Raw genomic sequence first — 15024 nt, 5'->3', positions numbered from 1 at the left:
TTCATCCATTCTACCATAGGTTATCAATTAGGCGGACATTCCCGCATTAGCAACCTAACCACCTTTCAAACACTTTTCAAAATATTTCCAAGTAACAAATCACTTTCAATAATCACACCGTTCGAAATATCAAATAAGTTTTCAATAATCAAATCATTTTCTTTAAAGCTAAGCCTATTTCTATTTCAATAAAATTTAGCTCCCTTTCAAATCTTTTGCTATTAAAACCAAAGGAAAAATTCGCACATTCATTCAAACTTTACAAAACCTTCCGACCATATTCTTTTTACATTTAACATTAACCAAAACCACATTTTCATTTATTTTTACAAAAACTCGGACAGAACTTTCCCTTAAAACTCGACTTCACCACCCTTACGAGCTCCCTCACTTTCATAACTTCTCGACAGTTTACCAGCTTTCTATTAGCTCTTTTTAAACATAAGGTTCTCAATAATCGACATATAATTCCAATTCTTGTAAAATCATTAATAAACTCTCAAAATTACTATTTCTAGTTAAGAAATCAATTTCCATTCACTTTCATAATCAAAAACTCAATCACAAACACAGTAATCATTCACAGGCAAAAATCCAAACTCAATACATTATAATTACTAACATATTTGCAAATATTTACTATACTTTTGGGTATCCTTAAATTTAAAACTGTTAATTTTAAAATAAAACTCCCTATCTCCGTACGAAATCAAAGTCAACGAAGGATTTAGAAAAACTTTTTGACTGAACTGCTGAAGAAGAAAACGTCAGAAATCGTTTATGCCTCTTAGAACTTCAATTGATTGATCTCAAAGAGAAGAGGAGTTACATTACCGTCAATTTTTATGGGACAAAAATAACATCAACGTATAAAAAAGGAGAATACAAATATTTTTTTTTAGATTAAATTTTTTATTAAAATTACATATCACAAAAAATCAGAGTCAAAAACTCGGAGATTCCAGGGTTTCTCTTCCTCACCCTCGGTCACTCTTTCTTTCCCTTATTCCTTGATTTTTGTTTTGGTGATGAAAGAAACCAAATGAACTAAGCATGGTAATGGTAATTAATAAATGAAAGGATAGGTGTCATTGATTAGTAGATAAAGGTGGCATATGTAACAATTATATATATATACACACACAAAAGCACATAAGCCACGTTTCTAATGCTTTCTTTTGGTTATATATACAAAGAGAGCAGGTGTCATTAGTTATATATATATAATATGAAAATATATATAATGGCTTATATGTATAATTATTATTATTATTATTATTAAAATTCTTTTATTCTTTTTAAAATATTTTATTATAATAAAAATTATTTAAAAATTCTAATTGATTTTAAATTTAAAATATCATAAAATAATAATCATGAATAATTTATTATTTAATTTTTTAAAAATTCGGATTGTTATAGAACTAGGTTAGAAGGACAACCTGCAATACCCTCTAATGCTTAAGTTAGCTAAGTGTTTTGATAGCATATCTTATCTTGGGTTTATTGCTAAGTTTCTTCTCCTTTTATCCCTGCATTCTGAGATTATCGTTTTCCCAACATTTAGTGCCTTTATGTCGTGCTCTTAATTTTACGATTTAACAGTTTTGAGGCTTAATGGTGTGGCCGTTGTACTGTATCCGACGCTATCTAGTAATGTCAGGTTTGTCGGATGTTTATTTAATTGTTATTTTATCACGTTATTTATCTAAAACAGTGCCCCTAACTCGGGTCTCTTGACTTTGATGTTTTTGTCAAGGGTATCCGAGTTTATGAAGTCAGGTTTAGGGGATGTCCTTTAATCGGAACCTAAAGTATCTATAAGGAACTAAATAGTTTCTTTTGGCTCTCTTGGCGGGAATATAACTTCCCTCGTTTTGCGAACCGTCAATCCATTTATAAATTCTCTCTCCATCAATTAATGCAGCATTAACTTTAAATAAAATAATCTCACACTTTAACTTTACTTTCCACATGAAAATACTTCTTCTTCCTTTCAAGAAATTTTTCTCCATTTGATCTTCCTCCTCCGCCGTGCTAGAAGAAATCATCCTTGCAAGCGTGTTCTTCAACGAATTTCACAGTAATCTTCGATAATGTTAGTGAAGCTTTTATGCTTTTCTCTTTTTCCTTTCTCTGTTATTTTGCTGGAGAATCTTCCTCATTTTACTTTGTGTTTCAATTTTTTCTACTGCTTCATGTGTTCTCTCTTATGGTTTCTGGCATTCCTTTCTTCATTTGCTTTGAAATGTATTCGCATTCGTTACCTTTGACTAGGTTTAACGTAGTAGGGCCACCACTATTTTAAGTTTTCCTAATTCGATAGCGATGATTTCTGTTTTTGCCTCTATTTTTCACATTCATCTGTATTTTCTAGAATTCTAACAAATTTTGCATTTTCTAGTAGTGCCCATGTAGGTTTTCTTGAGATGGCAAGGAAAAAGGTTATCAGAAACCGTGAACATGGTGGAGCTGCTAACCAGCCAAGGTCCTGACCTGCCCCCTTTCGCAAATGAATAGTGAGCTCGAGGTGGATATTTACTCCTGGGTATCCAAGGAGGTTAAGGTTATCCCTTCCACCATAATACAAGAAGAGCTTGATAACCTGAGGGAGGCTAGGGTTATTTTTTATTCTGATTTGAGTAATTTGTACATCTTCTCAGTTCCCATGTCTGAAGATTAATTATGCCTTATGAACAAACATGCTGGTACTGTCTCAGACTGGTTGTGGATGTATGAGACCTTATTCTCTCAAATTAGGATTTGACTTCCTTTTATTAACTTCCAAGTGAGTGTGTTAACCCACACCGGATGTGTCCCTTCCTAAATCCATCTAAATAGCTGGATCATTATTCACTGTTTCGAGCTTTTATGCTCGTTTTTGGATATCAAACCCTCTCTTAGGATTTTTTTTTTATTTATTTACTTTGACAATTTTCTTTAGATTACAAGGACGTGGGTTCACCTCCTTCCGAGGTGTTCCAAATAGAAATTTTTTTAATTTATTTAAAGAATCTTACCATCGGTTTAAAGAAAAGTTTTTTTAATATTGAAAGAGTAGAGGATACAACTCTTTTTTTCATGACCTAAGAAGGTAAAAAGAAGTTTAACTTATACTGAAATTACAATGTGTCCTCTCCAAAATCTGAGTTACCGATGTTAATGCTTCCGAGCTTCTGAGCATTAATTTGTTAATGTCGTTGTGGAATGAGCGCCCTCTCAATTTGAGGGGTATAATAGTGAATGAACAGACTGTTCGAAATGCTATCAGTAAGCTTTGTTCCTTGCTTCCTTTTATATTCATGATTTCATATACTCATGATTTCTTTACCCTACCAAAATTTTATATTCTTATTTCAGTTGATATGGCCAGAGGAATTGCTGCCATTGCCGCCATGAAGAAGAGGTTGGAGACTCAACCACCGATTAGTGTAGGTGGTGATAGAGTTTCTTCTTCCGCCACTATCAGCCGTCAGCCGCAACCTCAGAAAATTGAGAAAAGCAGAGAGGAGCAAGGTCCTGAAGTCCATATTCTGGAGGAAGACTCCCCTAACCATTCTCCCAAAAAGAAGGCAGAGCGTACTGCCATGGATAGAGTTTAATGCTAAGCAGAACATCCTTGACCAAATCGAACTGAGAGCTCCCGACTTGGAGTCTTCGAAGTCGATGCTTTCAAGAAAGTGGTGGATGAAAAAGTTGTTTCTATTTTATAGTGTTTTTATGGTATTTTCTTAAGTGTTATGAACTTGGTAGTTCTAAGCTCTTAGTACTCATAGTACTTTTTGTGTAGTACTTTATGTAGCACGTTTCTCGTGTAATTGGGATTAACTTAAATACTCTAACATTTTTACCGTTTCGATGCATTAAAATATCGGATCCTATTACTTTAAACCATTATACTTTGAGCTTTAATTTTAACCAGAATTCTATTTTTACACATATTGAAGGGATGTTTTATTGAAAAGTGCATTTATTCTAGGAAAAGAGTGCATTTATTCTACCCATAGATCTATCATAAAAAATTCTAAGAATAGTACTTCTTTAAGTGAGTTACATTCCAGCTTCTCGAAACATCGGAGCCATCCAATGTTTCTAGTTTGTAGGCTCCTTTTTCCAGTACTTCCTTAATCCTAAAAGGGCCCTTCCAAGTGAAGGCTAACTTACCTCGAGTTCCCAATGTTCCAGCATTAGACTGTCTCAACACTAGGTCTCTGACTTGGAAACTTCTGGGTCGAACTTTGGTATGGTATATTTTATCTACCCTTTGCTTCAAGGCTTGTTTAGCTAGGTTAGCCGCATTTGTTACCTCATTAATCAAATCCATGCTCTCGTGAGTTTTCAAAGTACCCAAGAGCATTCTCGGGCTAGGCTCACCAACTTTTACTGGTATAACTGCTTCCTCACCATAAGTGTGTATGAAAGGTGTTTTCTTGGTAGTAGATTGAACTGTAGTTCGATAAAACCATAATACTAACCATACCTCGTCAGCCCAGGAACCCGGAGACTCGTCTAGTCTATTCTTCAACCCTTTTAGGATTACCATGTTAGCAGCTTCAACTTGTCCATTCGTCTATGGGTGTTCTACCGAGGCGAATACTTGCCAAATCCCTAACCCACTTAGCAGTTCCTAAAATTTGGAGTCCGTAAAGTGAGTCCCATTATCTATGACCACAACTTTTGGGATCCTAAACCTTGCGATGACTTCTCTCCAGATGAACTTCCGGCAGTGAGCAGAACTACTTTGCTCAACCCCCTGCTGCCGCTGGAAAGATCGCCGCCATTGCTCGATACACTCCCTTCTCTGTTCTCTGTTCCCACTACTGCTGCCCTGCCACCGCTGCTCGAACCGTCTATTTTTGTTCTAGGTTTTCTCTCTTCTCTCCTCTAATTATTTTAATTAGATTGATTTCTGTTTTAGTTGATTTTAGGTGGTTAGGAATTTTCATTGAATTAGTTTTCATTGATTTTAGGTAGATTAATTTCTATTGTAAATTATTTTTAGGTGGTAAGTTTAGGATAATTTAGTTAGATTGATAAGTTTTGATCTCTACTCAATATGTTTGTTATAATCTGAGATTGCCGATTTTTATTGTTGGGATTATTTGAATTGATCTGAATTATTAATTCTGCGTTTTATCGTTAATTTGACTGAAGAATTGTTGCTAAATTTGTTTGAGCAACACTCAACTGTTTTGATGATTCGCTGGTTATTGTTACTTTGTTAGGAAATTACTATTTTGATGCTTATTTTGCTTATTCATATTGCTGCGGAAACTGCTGGTTTATGTTGATTAATTACAGCGTTTTGCCGTATGCATTGCTAGTGATGTTTCATCATGTTATTTTGTGCTTTCTTGAGTTTGTATAGGATAATTTTTTTATTGTTAGAATGGTTTGAAAATTACAATATTTTAAAAAATTGTTAACAAAGTTAGAATACTTTGAGAATTAGAATGCTTTGTTAGAATAAAGTTAGAATGGTTTGAAAGTCTAATTTAATTATTTTGAAACTAAAATACTATGTAATTTTTTTTTCTTTTTTTGATTTACTAAACTAAACCACTTTTTAAATTATTTATTATTTCTTGAGTTTATTCTTATGTTATTATTTGTTGGTGTTTGCTATGTTATTAATATGCTATTAATATATTTGCTGTACAGATATGATGACAAACAGTAGAGGTAGGTTGAGTGGGACACGTGGTCATGGTAGAAGCCGGGATTCCACCGAATTCTCCAAGACTTCCCAGTCATCTCCCTCTACCCCGGCTATCCCATCGACCCCTGTAACGTCACAGGCGGGTCCATCGGACCAGCAATTTATCATGGACCCAAACCCGAACTAGGTACCTCCTTCTTCTACGCCCTGTGAAACAGCGACGATGTCGACAGAGCTTGCGGTGGATGATACCCCTGAGCAGGATGCCCGTCCACCACTGTCTGTCATCCGACTGAGGATTTGGTTCCAGCGGCGACGCTGTTGGTGTGGCACCGACAACGACACTTCAGTAGGGGGACCATGAAGCCGTCGCCGCCGCCGACAATTATCATGATCTATAAGGATTAGGATTTTATGCATTTTTGTTTGTTTAGGATATATTACTCTACTTTTGTGACATTTTATTGTATTCATAACATTTATTTTTAATAAAATAATTTGTTGATTTTTATTAATTTTAAATTTCTGATAATAATTTTGTTAACATGAATTTTAATTTAATTTGACTGTTAGTTGTGGTTAAACTGTGCCAAAAAATATAAATTTAAAATTCTACCAGTGGATGTACCTCGGATTAATCCGACGGTAAGTTTTAGTGCCATTTGAAAACACCAACGGAAAATTCACTGGTAATTAGCATCGGACTAAAGAATCTGCCGGAAAGGAGTTTCCGGCGCCGTTTATACCGTCAACTACAAAACGATGGTAAATTCGATTGTAATGTATTTAGCGACGGATTTATTTGATTAATTCGACGGTAAATCTCACGGTAACGAATATTTTTCTTGTAGTGAAACCTCAATCTCCTACTCATTTTTTCCTTCTCCTCAAACCTCTCTTGAAAAATTAACAGTATAAAAAAGAGTAAGAGAATAAAATTTGAGCTTGTTGAGAGGGTGAAGGTGAAAGAGAGGATTAAGTAAACGTAGCTTTAACAAAAACATTATAAATAGTACATTAATTTCGTTAATTGTTCGTGAAAAATCTAACGGTAAGATAATATTAATGCCGTTTTAAATATTTTGAGATAAAAATAGAACGATTAAAATGTTAGGAAGTAAATGAAATTCACCTCAAACATCAGAAATTAAAATAATATTTTACTCTAAATTTTAAATATTTTATTTTTTACTTTAAATATTTTATTTTTTATTTTTAAAAATAAGTTAGATAATTTAGACATTATAATAAAGTGATTATGGAATTTATTTTGGATAAATATATGAAAATAATTATAAAAAAAGAGTGAATATAAAATTTTGAAATGTACAGAATTTGTGAGTTTGAAATTGAATTGATTTAATGATACATATTTCAGTTTTAATCGAATAGGAAGAGAGGAAAGGTAGATTGGAGGGTGGCGGGTGAAAGTGAGAAGGGGGGACCACATAAACCAGATAATAACGGGGAGGGTGATGACGCATTAGCAGCTTTGTGATTAGAATAAGAATGAGAGACAGCTGTGTGAGGGTTGGATCCATCCCCGGCAAGGCAGTGGGGACTGGGATGCATAGCGACAATGAGTCTTGCTTGATTCTCTCTCCCTTTCTCTCTCTCCAGCTCATTCCTCACTCGCCTTTCGCTCCACTAAAATTGCACCCTCTCCTCCTTTTTCTAATCAATATGCCACTTCACCACAAGTCCACAACCCATACGTTAATTAGTAGTTTAGTACTATCACAATATGCCAACACAAAACATCTTGTTTCTTCCTCTTCTAATCATATGATTAGACTACTATCTGTCACCTATTTTTAAAACTATCTTACATTTTGGTAAATATCATTAAGAAATTTTCTCTAAGGCGACCATTTTACTCATTCCTGAATTCCCCCAACCAACGATTTATTTTCCATTATTTTATAGGTTGTAGTTATTATTATTATTACAAAAGGTTAATCAGATAAGCCTAAGTTTCTGGTCCTATTTTAATAATATTATTTTATTTTTAATAGTATTTTTTAAAATAACATAACTGCAATAACCCAAACATACTAATATAACTCATACATTATTTAAGATAAATTTTATTCAATTCTCTTTAAAATAATATATAATTTATTTTTTATATGATGTATTAATTTTTAATTAAATATTATCTTAATATAATAACTAACTATATTTATAATTTGAGTTATTTTAATTTAATTAAAATTAATATCTTAATTATAATAAGATATTTTGTAATTAAATTATTATTTAAAATAAATAATTATATAATTTTTTAAAATATTAATAACTAAATCCTATTTTCTTCCAATAATGTTTTTTAAAACAAAAAAAAATTCTTTCTCTAAAATAGGTATTTTAACTATCTCTTTAATTTCTTTCACTTCTTCTCATTCTTTTATTTTTGTAACGCCTTCCAAAATCATACCCAAAATCATTTACCACGTCAAATAATTAACTTAAGGGCAATATACTCAAATAAATAAAAAGAGAAAAAGCTTTACGTGATTATAACAATTAAAAATTCTTTACCTGCATGTCCTTTTTTGTTATTAGATAACAATAGTTTAACAATGCAGAAATATACCCAACAAATCTTGTAACTAACGGTTTATGAAGGATTTTTTAAACTCATAAACCCCTGTAGACTGCCACGGTTTATGAGGAATAACTATTAGATTGAATAAACTTTATTAGTAGCACTATAATTTAAAACTATTTTGACTAGCATACAAAAATTAAATTGACTTCAATTAAAAATTTTAATAAATATAGCTGTTAGAAAAATCCTAACAATATATTTTAAAAAACAAAGTTTCATTAATAAAACTAAATAGTTAAATTTACAATATTTAATTAGTAAGAAAGAACCAATGTTTAATTAAATAACATTTTATAATTATTTTGACTGTCAAATTATTTTTTTAAACTTATTTTTTTAAGAATTTAGTATTTTTATTTATTTCTTACATATGTTTTAGTACATTCGAGTATGACAGATCAAGCATGGATCTGAATTTTATTTAAGAATTTGATATTTAACCAATGAATTTGCCTAAATAAAATTCAGATCCATGCTTGATCCGTCATACTCGAATGTACTAAAACATATGTAAAAAATAAATAAAAATACTAAATTTTTAAAAAAATAAGTTTAAAAAATAATTTAACAGTCAAAATAATTGTAAAATATTATTTAATTAAACATTGGTTCTTCCTTACTAATTAAATATTATAAATTTAACTATTAGTTTTATTAATGAAACTTTGTTTTTTAAAATATATTGTTAGGATTTTTCTAACAGCTATATTTATTAAAACTTTTAATTGAAGTCAAATTAATTTTTGTATGCTAGTCAAAATAGCTTTAAATTATAGTGCTACTAATAAGGTTTATTCAATCTAATAGTTACAGTTAAATCATAGCATTGTAGTTGACATCAAATGGTGTTCAAGCTTTTTCAAAACCCTTATGCTCATCACTATTTAATTTGTTGAACATTAATAATTTTTCTCATAAACCGTGGCATCCTACAGGAATTTATGAGTTTAAAAAATCCTTCATAAACCGTGGCTGACTACAGAGTTTTTTGGGTAAATTTCTGCATTGCTAAACCGTTGTGACCTACCACAGTTTATGTTCAGCACTTCTCCTTGTTAAACCGTTGCAGGCTGCCACGGTTTACATGTAAATAAGAAACCGTGATTAGCTCCCACGGATTATATAATAACAAAAAAGGACATACAGATAAGGAATTTTCAATTGTTGCAATCACGTAAAGCTTTCTCTCCTTTTATTTATTTGAGTACAATGTCCTTAATTTAAATACACTTTGGCAGAGGTGAATATATAAAATCTCATTTCTATCTAATTTTTTATTAAAATAAATCTCTACATTCAAGCAAAATACTTAACTAAATCTAACCAAGTTATTATAACCGCTTTTTAAATCACGCATCTTTTTCTCTGTTTCCTCCTTCTCCTCTTCCTCCTCCTCCTCCTCCTCCTTCTCTTTCGTTAATAATACCAATATTTTGCTAACATCTTTATTGGTTCTAATTTTTTCTAGTGCCATCATTAAATAATTTCGGTTCACTTTTTAGTTTATTTCAATTCATTCATGTGTTAATTGAGGTTTACTTGATACTGCTGATAAGTATTGACCAATTTTTTTATTCCTTAAGTAATTTCGGTTTATTTCTTAGTTTGATTGAAGTTCATTTTGATCCAAAAATGAATTCGATACGTGTTTTGTTGATGATTGAATTTTTTGACTACTTGTTCAAAATTGAACTAATTTGGTCAATACTTATCAGCAGCATTAGGTGAACGTCAATTAACACAAATAAATCGAAATTAGCTCAGTTTTGAACAAACAATAAAAAAGACTCAATCATAAAAAAAACACATTGAATTCATTTCTAAATCCATATAAACCTCAATTAAACTAAGGGGGAAAAGAAAAAACGCAGCAATATAAGAACAACAATTCACAGAAAACACACGACGAAGAAGAAGGAACACGAAGAAGAAAAAGGAGGAATGCGAAGAAGAAGAAGAAGAAAAACGCGAAGAAGAAAGAATGCGAAGATGAAGAAGGAGGAATGCGAAGAAGAAAAACGCGAAGAAGAAAGAATGCGAAGATGAAGAAGGATGAATGCGAAGAAGAGGAAGGAATAACGTAAAGACGAAAAAAATATGTTTGCGTTAGTAAAGCACGTGTGTACATACTGGTGTAATGAGAATGGTTTTTGTTGAGTTTGGATCAACTTGAGTGAACTTGATTGCCAAAAAAACTTAGATATGTAGCTGGACTATTTTTATTATCTCCTTTAATAATAATATATCATTCTTTATGTTAGTTTCGTCTAATAAAATTAAAATTTTAGCATGAATAGTTGGATTCATTAAAAATTTAAAATATATTTTGAAAAATTTAAATATATATATATATATATATATATATATATATATATATATATATATATATCCAAGGCATTCAACTATTATCTTGGTAGATAGTAAGCAGTTATATTAAAGAGTGACAGTGTGCTTTAAGTAACCAGAACTCAAAAATATTTTTTTAAAAAGAATAATTTAAAAAAAAATTAGTTATTAATATTTAAAAAAATTAGATAATTACTCATTTTAAATAATAATTTAATTACAAAATAATTCTACTATAATTAAGATATTAATTTTAATTAAATTGAAATAACTTAAATTATAAATATAGTTAATTATTATTAAAATAACATTCAATTAAAATTTAATGCATTATAAAAAATAAATGATATGTTATTTTAAAAAAGTTGGATAAAATTCACCATTATTTAACGAATGTTCATAGAAAAATTAAAAATTTTAAAGAGAACAGAAAAAAAAAAATAGAAAAAATGTTTAAGGCATTTAAACTCCATTTTATTCACGAGTTTAAAAGATTTAATAGAAAAAAGATTAGTCTTTTGTCTAAAAGGTACGATGATGGAGATCAGAGTATTTCGGGTTATAGGACAAGTAAGGTGCCAGGATCGTCAGACTTCTTTGAAATGGTCCTTCAGAGATCTGTTCTTCAGGTTGGATGGCGAGGAAAACGAGCGAGATCAAGTCCGAGTGTTTCATATATGTAATGAAGTTACCTACAACAACACTTGAACTCTCAAGTTAACTCTCGGTTAACTGGGGTTAGAATCATTTTATAATATGAGAGTGAGGGGATTTGCTTCATTTTCCGATTAATTGCAAGTTTGCTAAGAGGAAGAGGGAGGTGACCACTAGATCAATAGGTAAAGTAGGGTATAGACATATTGATCACGTCTGATGTGCATGGAGAAAGGCAGTTTTGTAACACTTTTTGAATTTTGGAAAATATTTTTTAATACAATAAAAAATTGAAAACTCGTCAAATAATCAACAATAACTCTGGTAAAAAAAAATAAAAAATAAAAAACTGATGAACACATTCTCATTACTTTTTCTTCCTTCCAGGCCAAAATTCTCATAAACCAAACACATGAACATGTTAAAAGCATTTGCAATTGTGATGGAAATTAAAATGTTATTATTTGAAATAATAAAATGCATGAAAAAAAGTTAAACAATCCCAAAACTTCCTCGGAGAAAATGAAGTGCTTTTGGACCATTACTCCTATTGCGTTTTGGTTTTAATTTGCGTTTCTATAAGTTGAAATAAAAAAGGTTAATTAAAAAATAAAAATATTATTTTTATATCAAAATCAAATATATTTATATATAAATATATATTGTTCAATTTATTTTTAATGTGTATTTATATTTTAATTTATATTTTATACTTGTACCGTACCTTACAACTCGGAACTGCCACCCTATATCTCGGCCACGTCAGTCACAAGCAGCAGATGATCACAACGTGATAACAACCCCAAGAATCTCGGTTAAAACCGAAATCCACTCTAACAAACCATCAATTAGAATCAACCTACAACTCTATAAAAAAGGCGGCTACCAAATGAATAGGAAAATCACGGCAACACTTGAATACTCTCGTACACATTTCCTACGCTTATACTCTGTTTTGTAACTGCTCTCCACTAACTTGATCGTTGGAGTCCTTTTTGTAGGTTCTCCACCCGGTTCGTGCTCAAGCTTGGCGTTTCTCCGCTGCAGAACAAAAGTCTCTTTCATTGACCAACGGAAGCCGACGTATAGCACGGAGCCGCGCATCCTTGCACGAACATTTGGCGCCCACCGTGAGGCCCGACCCCACCTCGCTCTTTAAGTTGCTGAGGCTAACAACGTAACACCCTGCTTTCCACTTTTTCTTCAGGGACCAAGCCATGACGAACCACTCAGTGACGCCTTCTACCAATCCGACCAATGTCGACCTCCTAGCTGCGAACACCGCCCTGCTTGCGGAAAACCAGCGGATGGCCGAGCAATTGGCAGAGATGCAGAAAAACGACGAACAGAAGGCCAATAAGAAAATACACACAGATCAACATGAAGAACGTCAGTCAGAATCCAACGTGAAGACAGGGAAAACTATCCCCAAAACGGCACGACGACGAACGAATCCTTTTTCAGAAGAAATAATGAGTTTTAAAATGCCCAAAAGCTTTACACTTCCAATGACCCTAACGCCGTACAAGGGGATCGGAAATCCTAAAATCCATGTCACAAAATTTGAATCAATGATGTTTCTTAATAGCGACTCCGATCCCATCTTGTGCCGGTCTTTTCCTACTTTCTTAGACGGGGCCGCCCTATTGTGGTTTTCTAACCTCCCTGCAGGATCAATAATAAGCTTCGATGAATTTGCCAAATTATTTATTAATCATTTTGCAGCTTCTAAAATTTATGTGCGGGACTCAGACTACCTCAGCACGATCAAACAAGGACAACACGAAAGTTTGAAGGAATACATGATGTGGTTCACAGAAGCAGCAATGCAGATCCCCGACCTTAACCCTGAAGTGCAATTGCATGCCATTAAAAGCGGTCTCCGCCCCGGAAAATTCCAGGAAGCAATTGCAGTGGCAAAACTGAAGACACTAGAGGAATTTCGAGAAAAAGCCCAGGGCCAGATCGAAATCGAAGAACTCAGGGAGGCACGGAGGAGCGAAAAGCCGATGAAGAAGGAAGAGGAGAGGTCTCATCGGCCCATAAGCAAAGACTCTAGAAAACCATTCAAACTAGCGCCGAAATTTGACACGTACACAAGATTCAACATGAAAAGGGAGGATATAATCAAAGAGATCTTACACAACAAATTGATCAAACCACCAGTCCGAGCAGGATCATACCAAGATCAGAAGTACGTGGATAAAAGCAAACACTGTGCTTTTCACCAAAAGTTCGGCCATACCACAGACGAGTGCATCGTGGCAAAAGACCTACTGGAGAGATTAGCCAGGCAAGGGCTCTTAGACAAATATATCTCGTCAAGAAAGCAGCGGGATACAGAAAGAGAAGCAGAAAGGGATAGCAGACATAAACAGGTCGAAACACCCCCATCCAAAGGGATCATTAACTACATCTCAGGAGGCTTCGCTGGAGGCAGGACCACCACCTCGGCAAGGAAAAGAAGTTACCGAGCAATGATGACAATGGAAGGATCTCGCCTGGAACGACAAGCATCAAGTCCGGCCTCACGCATCGACTTCAGCACGGCCGACCTTAAGACAACCTATCCGAATCTTGATGACCCAGTCGTCATCTCGATTCACATGGGGGAACTAACAGTAAAAAAGGTCTTACTGGACCCAGGGAGTAGCGCCGACGTCTTATTCTACTCCACCTTCAAAAAGATGCATTTCAGCGACAACGCACTACAACCGTCACCCGGAGAATTGGTAGGGTTCTTTGGGGAAAAGGTATCGGTATCCGGGTACATTTGGCTAAGAACAATAATTGGAGAACCTCCACATACCAAAACACTAGATATCCAATTTCTAGTGGTCGATTGCCCTAGCCCTTATAATATCATTCTAGGACGTCCATCATTAAATGCTTTTGGTGCCATTGTTTCAACTGTTCATCTTTGTGTGAAATTTCCCTTTTAGGATAACGCGGTGGGGACGGTTTATGCCGACCACAAGGAGGCAAGACAATGCTACAACGCAAGCCTCAAAACAGTAAAGAAGGAGGAAACACCTCGGATTCACACTGTCTACAACTCGGAGCACATACCAACGCTAGCCGAGCTAGATCCCAGAAATGACAACAGTCGTCCGACACCAACAGACGACCTTGAACAGGTAAAAATAGGTCATGATGAGAAATTTACTAACATAGGATCGGCATTCGTTGCAGGACAGAAGGTCGACCTTATCACGATATTACGAAACAACGCCGACCTGTTTGCATTGATGCCAGCAGACATGCCCGGCATCGACCCTAACTTCATTTGCCACAAGCTGGTCGTCAATCCAAATGTCTGACCTATACGACAGAAGAAAAGAAACTTGGGAGACGAAAGGAGAAAAGCAGCAGAAGCAGAAACCAAAAAGCTCTTAGAAGCAAGGTTTATCCGAGAACTTCGATTCTCAGCATGGCTAGCCAACGTCGTAATGGTACGAAAAAGCTCGGGAAAGTGGCGCATGTGCGTGGACTTCACCGATTTAAACAAAGCATGCCCTAAGGATGGTTACCCCCTCCCCAACATAGACAGATTGGTAGACGACACCTCGGGATTTCCAGTGCTCAGTTTCATGGATGCCTATTCCGGCTATAACCAAATTCTCATGCACCCGGAAGACGAAGAAAAAATAGCATTTATCACAGACCAAGGAAATTTTTGCTACAAGGTCATGCCCTTTGGGCTAAAGAATGCGGGAGCAACATATCAGCGGCTTATGGACAAAGTCTTCAAAGA

General features: G+C 33.9%; 1 protein-coding gene across 1 annotated transcript; it reads right to left on the bottom strand.

Annotated features, from left to right (window-relative positions):
- Positions 1 to 4024: 4024 nt before the first annotated feature.
- On the bottom strand, positions 4025 to 4543 carry LOC148563567 (uncharacterized). Its single transcript, XM_088486856.1, has one exon. The coding sequence runs from the start codon at positions 4541 to 4543 to the stop codon at positions 4025 to 4027; it is 519 nt and encodes a 172-aa protein (XP_088342982.1).
- Between the last annotated feature and the right edge of the window lie 10481 nt (positions 4544 to 15024).

The sequence above is a fragment of the Arachis ipaensis genome, chromosome B5 (genome assembly GCF_059453495.1).
Source record: "Arachis ipaensis isolate K30076 ecotype BB chromosome B5, ASM5945349v1, whole genome shotgun sequence".
In the NCBI taxonomy this organism is placed as follows: Eukaryota; Viridiplantae; Streptophyta; class Magnoliopsida; order Fabales; family Fabaceae; genus Arachis; species Arachis ipaensis.
The sequence above is the reverse complement of the archived record's forward strand: the minus strand, read 5'-3'. Positions and strand labels throughout refer to the sequence as shown.